We start from the raw sequence: 12034 nt of genomic DNA, 5'->3' as shown, positions 1-12034 counted from the left end.
GCCAATAAATAATTAAAAAGTTTTAAACTCCATTAGAGTAAAAATGAATATTAAATCACGGTAACATTACATACCCACTAGAATACCTAAAATACAAAATAAAATAGTAATTATTGATGATATTATAGAGCAAATGGTACTCTTATACAGAGCTGGCCAGGAGTTTAAATTTGAAAAATCAATTTAGAAAATAGTTTTAATATAGTTACTAAAGGAAATATATTCATACCCTAGGATGCAGTAACCTGGACATTCATAAATATACTCTCCAAAAATCTGTACTAGAAAGAAGAACAGAGCTGGAGGTATTATGCTCTCTGATTTCATACTAACTACAAAGCTACAATAATTAAAACAGTACAACACTGGTAAAAACAAAAACACATAGATACATAGAAAAAAATAGACTACCCAGAAAAAAACCTATACACTTATGGTCAATTGATCTACCACAAAGAAGGCAAGATGTACAATGGGGAAAAGACAGTCTCTTCAATAAGTGGTGCTTGGAAAACTGGACAGTTATATGCAGAAAAAAATGAAATTAGCATATTTTCTTCCACATGTACAAAAATCAATTTAAAATGGCTTAAAGACCTAAATATAAGACTAGAAACCATACAATTCTACAAGAAAATATAGAAAATGTAACATTTGACATACATTACATAGAAAATGTAACATTTGACTTAGCATTATATTTTAGCAAACTTACCCAATTTAAAAATGGGCAAAACTGAATAGAGATTTTTCTGAAGAAGACATGCATACGGATGTTGAAAAGGGACATGAAAAGATGCTCAACATTGTTAATCATCATAAAAATGCAAATCAAAACCACAATTAGATATCATCTTATGCCTGTCAGACTGGTTATCATCTGAAAGACCATAAATAATTAGTGCTGATGAGGAGGTGGAGAAAGGAAAACTTGTATGCTGTTGGTGAAAATGTAAATTGGTGTAGCCCCTGTGGAAAACTGTGCAGAGATTCATCAAAGAACTAAATCTAGAAATACCATATGACCCCACAAGCCCATCCCTGAGGGTATATCTGAAGGAAATAAACATACTAACTCATGGTGTATAGTGACAGCAGCCATGAAATTAAAAGATGCTTGCTCCTTGGAAGAAAAACTATGACAAACCTAGGCAGCGTATTAAGAAGCAGAGACATCATTTTGCTGACAAATATCCATCTAGTCAAAGCTATAGTTTTTCCAGTAGTCATATACGGATGTGAGAGTTAGACCATAAAGAAGGCTGAGTGCTGAAGAATTTATGCTTTCAAATTGTGGTGTTGGAGAAGACTCTTAAGATTCCAATCCCAAAGAAAGGCAATGCCAAAGAATGCTCAGACTACCGCACAATTGCACTCGTCTCACATGCTAGTAAAGTAATGCTCAAAATTCTCCAAGCCAGGCTTCAGCAGTATGTGAACTGTGAACTTTCAGATGTTCAAGCTGGTTTTAGAAAAGGCAGAGGAACCAGAGATCAAACTGCCAACATCCGTTGGATCATGGAAAAATCAAGAGAGTTCGAGAAAAACATCTATTTCTGCTTTATTGACTATGCCAAAGTCTTTGACTGTGTGGATCACCACAAACTGTGGCAAATTCTGAGATGGGAATAGCAGACCACCTGACTTGCCTCTTGAGAAACCTATATGCAGGTCAGGAAGCAACAGTTAGAGCTGGACATGGAACAACAGACTGGTTCCAACTAGGAAAAAGAGTACGTCAAGGCTGTATATTGTCACTGTGCTTATTTAACTTATATGCAGAGTACATCATGAGAAACACTGGGCTGGAGGAAACACAAGCTGGGATCAAGATTGCCAGGAGAAATATCAATAACCTCAAATATGTGGATGACACCACCCTTATGGCAGAAAGTGAAGAAGAACTAAAGAGCCTCTTGAAAGTGAAAGAGGAGTGTGAAAAAGTTGGCTTAAAGCTCAACATTCAGAAAACTAAGATCATGGCATCCAGTCCCATCACTTCATGGCAAATAGATGGGGAAACAGTGGCTGACTTTATTTTTCTGAGCTCCAAAATCACTGCAGATGGTGATTGCAGCCATGAAATTAAAAGACTCTTACACCTTGGAAGGAAAGATATGAGCAACCTAGACAGCATATTATAAAAGCAGAGACATAACTTTGCCAACAAAGGTCCGTCGAGTCAAGGCTATAGTTTTTCCAGTGGTCATGTATGGATGTGAGAGTTGGACTATAAAGAAAGCTGAGCACTGAAGAATTGATGCTTTTGAACTGTGGTGTTGGAGAAGACTCTTGTGAGTCCCTTGGACTGAAAGGAGATCCAACCAGTCCATCCTAAAGGAGATCAGCCCTGGGTGTTCATCGGAAGGACTGATGTTGAAGCTGAAACTCCAATACTTTGGCCACCTGATGCAAAGAGCTGACTCATTTGAAAAGACCGTGATGCTGGGAAAGATTGAGGGCAGGAGGAGAAGGGGACAACAGAGGATGAGATGGTTGGATGGCATCACCAACTCGATGGACATGGGTTTGGGTAGACTCTGGGAGTTGGTGATGGACAGGGAGGCCTGGCATGCTGCAGTTCATGGGGTTGCAAAGAGTTGGACACGACTGAGCGATTAAACTGAATTGAACTTGAGATTCCCTTGGACAGCAAGGAGATCAAACCAGTCTAATGCTAAAGGAAATCAATTCTGAATATTCATTGGAAGGACTGATGCTGAAGCTGAAGCTCCAATAGTTTGGCCACCTGATGCAAAGAGCTGACTCATTAGAAAAGACCCTGATGCTGAGAAAGATTGAAGGCAAGAGGAGAAGGGGGAGACAGAGCAGAGATGGTTGGGTGGTATACTGACTCAGTGGACAAATGTTTGCACAGACCCAGGGAGACAGTGAAGGACAGGGAAGCCCGGTGTATTGCAGTCCATGGGGTCTCAAAGAGTTGGACATGACTTAGTGAGTGAATGACCCCAATGTTCATAGCTGAATTATTTACAGTTACCAAGATATGGAAGCAACCTAATTGTCCATCAATAGATGAATGGATTTTAAAAATGTGGTAGTATATACAAGAGATTACTATTTTGTTTAGTCATGTCTGACTCTTGCAACTTTATGAACTATACAGCCCACCAGGCTCCTCTGTGCATGGAATTCTCCAGGCAAGAACACCGGAGTAGGTTGCCATTTCTTTCCCCAGGGGATTGTTCCAACCCAGGGACTGAACCCGCCTCTCCTGCTCTGGCAGGCAGACTCTTTACCACTGAGCCATCAGAAAAGCCCACAATAGACTATTACTCAGCCATAAAAAAAGGATGAAATTTTGCCACTTGAAACAGCATGGATGGATCAGGAACATACTATGCTTAGCAAAATCAGCCAGACAGACAAAGACAAATACTGTCTGTTATCACATGGAATATTGTCTGTTACACATGGACTATAAGATATAAAACAAGCTAGCGAATAAAAAAAAGAAACTGACTCTCAGATATTGAGAACAAACCAGTCATTACCAGTGGGGAGAAGGAAGGGGAGAATGAGCAAGATAGAGGTAGGTGACTGAGAGTCACAGCTACTATGGATAAAGTAAGTGAACTACACGGGCTTACTGTACAGCACAGGGAATACAGCCAATATTTTACAATAGTTATAAATGAAGTATGCTGCTGTTCAATTGTTATGTTCGACTCTTTGAGACCCCATGGACTGTAGCATGCCAGTATAATCTTTAAAAATTGTGAACCACTGTGTTGTACATCTGGAACTTACATAAAACGGTACATCAACTATACCTCAATTAAAAAATACTAGAATTTTCCTAGTAGCAGTATTTGTAAAAGTCTTGACCTAGAAGTCACAGAAATATTCATCAACAAACAAATGGATCCATAAATTATGTTATACTCCCCCATGAAAATAATATAAAGAAATGCATAGGAAGGATCTATGATCATACGCAGTAACGTGGGTGGATTTCACAACAGTGACCCCACACCCCAGACAGAAGACAACCACACACTGCAGGATCCTTGAATACATGCACAGATCTGTGGACAGCAGTTGGGATAAGATTAACTTGGGATGCATTTGGGCCGCTAAGCCACTAGAAAGTCCTGAAGGGGTTCTGTGGTGTTGGTAAGGCTTCTTGATCTGGGTTCTGGCTACACCAGTACGTTTGGTTTAATATTTATCACGTGATGTGTGTGCATTTTCCACTTGCATGTTATGCATCCACCAAAGTCAATAAAAAAGTGATCAAGAGAGGACTGGCCTGAGTTAGAAAAATCTAGTATTACAGCATTCATTCTTTGAATTCATTCATTCTGCCATTTAAGAGATGACTCACAACAACAAAAAATTAAATTGTCAGATTTATATGCTAAATGGAAAGAAAAAAGGTCTTCTCTGCCTCCTCATAGGATTGCTAGGAAAGCAAAATATAATAGAGATGTCTAGCCCTATTACATATTATAACATGCACAAAGCCACTATGATTAATATACATATAGCAGTGACAGATCATTCAAATTAAACAGGAAGATTTTTATATATAATTTTATATATAATTTTTATATATAATTCAGTTTAACTACAAGTGAAAGTTAATGTAAACAACTGCTGACCAATTTGGAAAAATAAAATAAATTTATACCTTGCTTCTTAAACCAAAATGAATTAAGATGAAGCAAAGCTTTAAAATAAAACATTGAAATTTTAAGAGGACTAGTGATAAAAAAAGTTAAAAATGTCCCCATTATCTTAACTAGGAGAAACTTTTACTCTTGAGACCCCATGTATTGTAGCCTGCCAGGCTCCTCTATCCGTGGGATTTCCCGGGCAAAAATACTGGAGTGGGTTGCTGTTTCCTTCTCCAGGGGATCTTCCCAACCCAGGACTCCTGCATTGCAGGCAGACTCTTTCCCCACTGAACCACCAGGGAAGCCTCCTTTACTAAGCCAAGACACTTAAAACGTTTCACAATGGACATGTATAATGTTAATAAGAAGCTAATTAAAAACGGCATTCTGTGATCTAACCCTATTCTACAGGTTTAATTTCATCTCCCACTATTCTTATTTGCTTCCACCAAATTAAATCGCAACTCTTCCCTGGCTTGATTTTGCTTATGTTGCTCCCTTTGTTCTAACGCCCTTCTCCCTACACATCCACACACCCACAGCCCTTCAGTCCTTAGGTAACAAATGATCACTGACTGTGCCACACACTGTTTTACGTGCTTTACATGTTTTATGCCATTTTAATTATCCATTCACATTCATTATTGTTTTGTAAATAATTCTGCATTCACATATATAGATTATAACTGTTTAAGCATTTGGGCTTGCACAGCCCATAGGATCATATCTGTCTATGATCAAGCTTGTATTGCTGAAGCACCCTCAAAATACACTGGAAGTCTCCATACACCTCCTTAGGATACAGTTCTGTAAATCTTTTGTGGAAGTGCTCTGGAGTGAAGGCCTATTTAATTAGTGAGTACTGGAAAGAGGGAACTGATGGCAAGTCCTAACACTAGAAAAGTGATTTCTGGGTTCACTTGTGGAACAAGGAGTTGGATTCACGAAAAGCTATGGATCAGCGTGTTATTTTCTGAACAGAAATAAACCTTAAGAAAGAAGGGTGTTTTGACCATATGCTTCCCAGGTGACTCAGTGGTAAAGAATCCACCTGCCAATGCAGGAGATGCAGGTTCAATCCCTGGGTTGGGAAGATTCCCTGGCCTAGGAAATGGCAGTCCACTCTAGTATCCTTGCCTGGGAAATCCCAATAGACTATATAATGCAAAAGGGCCTATACTGCTGACATTTCAAGAGAAATGTTGAAATGTAAATATTGGCTATGAAGAGGAAAGGTTGTATTTCTTGAACCACTGAAGTTAGGATACATAAAGTGTCCTTCTTTTGTCAAGACCTGTCCATTGTTGTTAGTGGTGGCTTTCCTTGGAGTTTTAAGGACTGGGGCTTTGTTTTGCTGATCACAAATCCCCAGAACTGTGCTTTGCAAGATCTTAGGTTTAGAAACAAACAAAATTATCATTGATTGAATGAATGGATGGATGGATGGACAATATTTTCATCTAACAATTATGATTCCCACTAAATGAAGTGAAAGAATGACGCATCCTCTTTAGAAGATCCCCGAGGAGACATTATTATTACACTAAGGGATTTTCCTTAAGTATATGGAGACAAGAAGATAATGTACCTCAGATAAGTTGTTTATAATTAAGGCTGCTTCATAATCAGTTTTTTGTGTTGTTGTTTGAGTCTTGTTACATTTGACAATACTGAAATATTTGATTTTCCAGAATTATGACTTTATGTGAAAGGCTATGTTTCTAAAAAATAAACACGATTATACATATACTTTTTCTAAAAAAAAGAATCTGACCAATTTTGTGCATGTCTTTGAAGAAACATAACATTGGGAAAATCATTAAAATTATATATACTGAGTAGAAGGAAAAAAAAGAAATAATTAGCTTGAATGTTATGGTATTCTTTGTTGCTGATAAACTAATCATCTTGGCTCCCATGATCACCTATTTAGAAAGTTTTAGTCTATTTCTGGGAATAATTATTGCAATGCAACTGATACACATTCCAATAATCAGAATTTCATTTTGTGTAGCCACGTGGGAATCTGGCCTCTGGGTCTAAAGGTGATCTATTTCATTTGCATATTTTAAGGATGTAGTTTAGGAATAATGTATTAAGTTTGCAACATTTATGTGAAACAAATAATGTGACACTGGAAAGCAATGCTCTTCATTCAACATATGAGTTGCTACACAATAAGTCAGATCCTCCCAGAGTGTAAATTACACAAATTTGAAAGCTGCATTTATTATTGAATATATCACTCTCAGCCAGGTGCTTAGTCAGTAGTGAAACCTGGTGTAGCACACATTTAAAGCTTTTTTTTTTTTTTTTTTAACTGTCATGTATATACTGAAACCTTCCATGTGCAGTTTAAACTTTCCCCCCTAATAGTATTGAGAATAATGGATTTTTACTACCACAAAACAATAGAAATGAAATATGAATTGTATTAATAGTCAGAAGTACTAGCATCAAATCTTGGAAATTTTAAAATTAAAAGTTTAAAAGATCTACTTGGAAACAGACTTCTTATTAAGTTGCTTCTCAGTACTTTAACATGCATTTTTGTGAGAATCTTCTTAGAAAAAATGCTAGGATATTCCTATAATGTCTAGGTTGAATTGATAAAATTTCTTACTGTTAATGAGTTTAGGTTCCCAGTTGTACATCAGAAATGTTAAATTTTGCAAGGGAGTTCATGATTTCTAAGCCCTCTTCTTCCATTAAGGCGCTTTTCTCAGTGAGGCTAGTTTAGGAATCAATAAGTAAAGGGGATCTTTCTTTGTGTATATAGCTGAAGGATAAATTCAGGTGGTCTAGAGTTATTCTAAGGTGCTAGTTATTCTTAGCACCTTCCTAATAACCCGGAGTTATTAGGAAGGTGCTTAGAAACGGGCACAGTACATCAGTTGCCCGAGACCCCTTCTTAACATCCTAGCCTGGACCTCCACACTCTGTTGGGTACCGTCTGCTACTGGCCGAATAAATTGCCATTTTGGGCGAAGACCACCCAGGACATGGGCTCAGAATCCATCCTAGGGCCAGCCAGTCTCTGCAACCTGGGGTCCCCTGACTGGGAGCGAGTGCATTCGATTCGGGAAGATCACTTACGACTGAGTTTTTCATCATGGCTTTGACTGTGAAGCCCTCAGAAACCATGGAGTGAGGCTGGTGCACCGGGAGCGGCTGCTGTGCCAGGAGCTTGGTCCTCGTCGGCAGCTTGGCTGGGCATTTGTTTAAGCTCAGGGTCTCTTTTTCTGCCACCATCTTCCTAGAAAATGTCTTGTTCTCATACAACGTGTAGTAAAAGAGTCAGTGAGATTTATGGATGTGAGGAGGTCGGGGGAAAAAAATGGAAAAAGGCGCGTTAATGATAGAAATTCAACCCCTTCGTAGCAGTGGTCGATCCAGGTGTTTGGCAGCTCCTAGGTGCCGGGAGTTGAGGGGAGGGGAGGGGCGGGAAGAGGGCAGGGCCGAGGCCAGAGCTGCCACGAGCTTCCAAAGGTAACCCTCCCGGTTGCTAAGCGACGCGTCAACACTGAGGCCGGATGGCCCCGCCTCCCGGTGACGTAATATTTCCTGGGCCTCAGGCCGGAAGGGCGGGCGGCGGGTGGCGACAGACCCGAGGCAGTACTTAACGAGTGAAAACTACGACTCCCAGAAGGCTGCGGGCGGCACGCCGTTTGCGCGTGCGCGTTCCGAGGGCCGGGGCGCCGGGGGGAAGAGGGGGAGGGGCGTCCCGAAAGATTTAACCCCGGAGCGCAGCTCGTGTGAGGCGCAGGTGGGCGCCCGGGTGCGAGTGGGACCCTGCTCGCCTGGCGGGCCGCCTGCCCAGTGGCCATGATAGGTACGTGGGTACCTGCCAGGTACAGCGTCTCTGCGCCGCGCCGCCCCGCCCGGCGGGGACCCCCCCCCCCCCCGCGGGTGCCCGCTGTCAGTGGCGGGTGGCGGTGTCCGCGCTCCCCTCAGCCCGCGCCGCCGGCTCCCCGAGAAGACGTGTGTGTCTCTGTCCCAAGCCCCGCCCGCGCCCGCCCTGCCAGGCTTCCCCCGGAGACGCCTTCGCCCGGGGGTGCCCCTGAGGAGAAGGCTGAGTCCTGCGGGCCCTGGGCGAGCGCACCGCCCGCTCCAGCGCGGGCGTCCGTGGGGAAGCCCTTCTTCCCGCGCCAACTCGGGGCGCCTTGGGGGGCTGTCTTCCCGCTGAGGACGGAGGGGACCCACGCTGTCCGGGGAACTCTTGAAGGGAAACCCTAGCGAAGCGCTAAATTGGTAGACCGGTGCCTGGTGATGGTGCTTGAGGTCAAAACAAATTCCCGCAGGTGGATTTGAACTTCTTTCGCTCTTGAATTTTTGTCTTCTAGATAATCTCTTTGGAGGTCTGAGATGAAAGAATAATTAATAGTGAATGATAGCAAGGAGTAAAACTTCCAGCATAATGAATTTACTATTCATTATGCAAAAACCTTCTCTCTCTCTCTCTCTCTATGTGTATATATATATACAGAATGACCTAGCTGCATTTTTGTGAATAAAGCTTTGGAGGTGGCTGTTAGAATTGCTTGTAAACACTGTAGTGAAGAAGACTGGAAAAGTCCCCCTTTTCCAGGATTGTTAAGCCAAAAATTAAAGGTTTATCTCTGAAAATTAGTGGAATGTACTGTGTGATTACAAAACATTACTCCTTGGGGAGTTTATTATGACAGATTTCCTCTAGACTGTGTGTTAATTGGTTTGGTGAGTTTTTTGGGGGGTAGAGGGAATTACTCTTGACTGGGTGTGCTTAAAGCACTTTTGATTGCCTCAATGATGGAAGGTGATTTTTAAAAAGTATGTAAGTTTTTACATACTGATAAACTCTTCTTACATCAGTTAGTTATTAGACTAATGTTAAAATCGGAAACGTTCTATCCAACACTAGGAGGAATATGCCAGCTAACTGACACCGTTTGCAACAATGTAAAACCTAAGGATGTTGTCCAGTTTTTCCTACTTTTCTAACATGATGTGGTTTCTGATGAATGGGTTATCTAATTAAGAAAAATATATAACTTTTTGTGAATATTTTGAGCCTTTTTAGGTGACAATTACACAAGATTCATTTTCTAACACAAATCTAAACTAAATCAGAAAAATATGAAAATTTCCAAAATTCATGCTGTCCATATTTTACAGGGAAAAAATAGTCTACACCTTGTCTTGAAGACAGTTGTACGGATTTTAATTCAACATAATCTGATACGTGGATAATTCTAAAAGAAATAAATTTACAGTAAACCTATATAGGGGCTTCCCCAGTGGTACTAAGTGGTAAAGAACCCGACTCTCTGTGCAGGAGGAGATATAAGAGACACAGGTTCTATCCGTGGCTTGGGAAGGTCTCCTGGAGGAGGGCATGGAAACTCACTCCAGTATTCATGCCTGGAGAATCCCATGGACAAAGGAGCCTGGTGGGCTACAGTCCATATGGTCGCAAAGAGTTGGATACGACTGCAGCAACCTAGCACCCACACATGCAAAGCTATGTAAAGGCAAGAATTTAAGATCTAAAAGCCATCAGTTAATTCTGACTTGTTCTCTAACAGATGATTATATAAATAATTTTGTTTGCGTGAACTAATTTAGGCAGTTTAGTTTGGGGTTTAGGGACACAGGAAGGAAGATTCGACATTTATTCGTAACTGGTAGTGCCATGGAGAATATAAGGTGGTGTCTAAAGTGCTGTTTCTCATACTCCAGCTATTGCTTTACCCAGTGCAAATAAGTATAACATAAATAATTAAATCCATGTACTCTCCTGAGAAAAATACTTCATGTGTTAAAACCATGTGGATAATGTACAATATATTATTCTGTACTCAACTAGTTGCATTGCCTAATTCTGTCAGTGGGTATATTGTAATAAAAATCTTAATTTTGGACTTGGTTATGTTGAATAATGCCAAAGGTAAGTGAAAGTGGGAGCAATTGAAGGAAGGTCTTGGAGTGTTGTGTTTCCATTTCTGATTAAACTTTGGAGCCAGGAAAGGCATTATAGTCTATATCCAGTGATGTACAGAAGATTAAAAATATACACTAATATATATCTATGGGGATGATTTTATTTTTTGTTTAAAGACATGTGTGCTACTCAGGTGGTGCTAGTGGTAAACAATCTGCCTGCCAATGCAGAGGACACGAGATGTGGGCTCGATCCCTGGGTCAGGAAGAATCCCCGCAGGAGGAAATGGGGGTGCGTGGGGGACTCCCACGGCAATTGATTTTCTCACTACCAATAAAATTATCTTCCCTTACCTTCTCAAAACTCAAGATTCTTTCTTGTCACAGAGACTGTTTCAAAAGTACTACATGTCCCAGTTAGATTATTACTAATATGTTTAATGCCCTGACTCAGATAGCTACAGAAACAACTTAAGTAGGTGAAAAATTATTTTTTTTTGAGGAATATGGAGAGGACTTTAAGATAATATAAACCAGAATAAAAAGCTTAAGAAAATTCAACTAAGAATAAAATATAAATTTTGGCATTTCTCTTAAAATTATATTTCACCCTTTTAAAATTAACAATGTTTTGTGTTTAAAACTGAGTTTTAATAGTGACATTTGTGGTATCCTATATGTCTGTTGTATTGAACTAAATTTAGGTATTTCAGTAGTATCAGATGTATTCATGTACACCTAGTACAGGAGTGTGTGCGTGCTAAGTCACTTCAGTCCTATCGGACTCTTTGTGGCCCCATGGACTGTAGCCCTCCAGGCTCCTCTGTCCATGGGATTCTCCAGGCAGGAATACTGGAGTCAATTGCCCTGCTGTCCTCCAGGGGATCTTCCTGACCCAGGATTTGAATCCAGGTCTCCTCGGATCCTGCAGTGCAGGTGGGTTCTTTACCACTGAGCCACCAGGGAAGCCCTAAAGTACATGGAAATACATATATATAATTATGTTGCCAATATTGAAATTCAGACTCAATGTCTTAAAAATGATTTTTAGTGATCAAAAAAAAAAATAATTCGAACAACCTTTTTTGTACTTTGTTTAACTTAACATCTCTTAGAAAACTTATGAATCTGCGTGTGCAGATCGACCCTACAGTTATTCCTGTCTAGTATTTAATGGATGTACATAAATTCTGTAGATAGTCTCCAATAAATGAGCATACAGTAGGTTTACAGATAGTTGCTATCATTAGGAGTGTTTGTGTCCATATGACTTTATTTGCATATGTAAGCTTATATGTAAAGTAAAACTATTACAATCTCTGAGTGGATTTTCTAGTTAAAAGGTTTGTAGAGGGACTTCCCTGGTGGTCCAGTGGCTAAGACTCCGCATTCCCAGTGCAGGGTGCCTGGGTTCCATCCCTGGTCAAGGAACTAAATCTCACACGCGGTATGCCTCAGTGAAGACCAAGGATCCC

At 40.5% G+C, this 12034-nt stretch overlaps 2 protein-coding genes across 3 annotated transcripts in view; one reads left to right on the top strand and one right to left on the bottom strand.

Annotated features, from left to right (window-relative positions):
• The window catches only part of PACRG (parkin coregulated), a 531079-nt gene extending 522938 nt beyond the window's left edge, over positions 1-8141 (bottom strand). Inside the window, exon 1 of the mRNA XM_027551999.1 lies at positions 7737-8141. Within this exon, the coding sequence (XP_027407800.1) occupies positions 7737-7892 (156 nt within the window). The 5' untranslated portion in view covers positions 7893-8141. The remainder of the gene's footprint in view (positions 1-7736) is intronic.
• Positions 8142-8351: 210 nt separating this feature from the next.
• Positions 8352-12034, top strand: part of AGPAT4 (1-acylglycerol-3-phosphate O-acyltransferase 4) — a 1412466-nt gene continuing 1408783 nt past the window's right edge. For both annotated transcript variants that reach the window (XM_027551994.1, XM_027551996.1), the window contains exon 1: positions 8352-8472. In XM_027551994.1, coding sequence (XP_027407795.1) covers positions 8466-8472 — 7 coding nt within the window. In that variant the 5' untranslated portion in view covers positions 8352-8465. The remainder of the gene's footprint in view (positions 8473-12034) is intronic.

This window comes from Bos indicus x Bos taurus, chromosome 9 (genome assembly GCF_003369695.1).
Source record: "Bos indicus x Bos taurus breed Angus x Brahman F1 hybrid chromosome 9, Bos_hybrid_MaternalHap_v2.0, whole genome shotgun sequence".
Classification (NCBI taxonomy): domain Eukaryota; kingdom Metazoa; phylum Chordata; class Mammalia; order Artiodactyla; family Bovidae; genus Bos; species Bos indicus x Bos taurus.
Note: the sequence above shows the minus strand (reverse complement) of the source record. Positions and strands in the feature narration are given on the sequence as shown.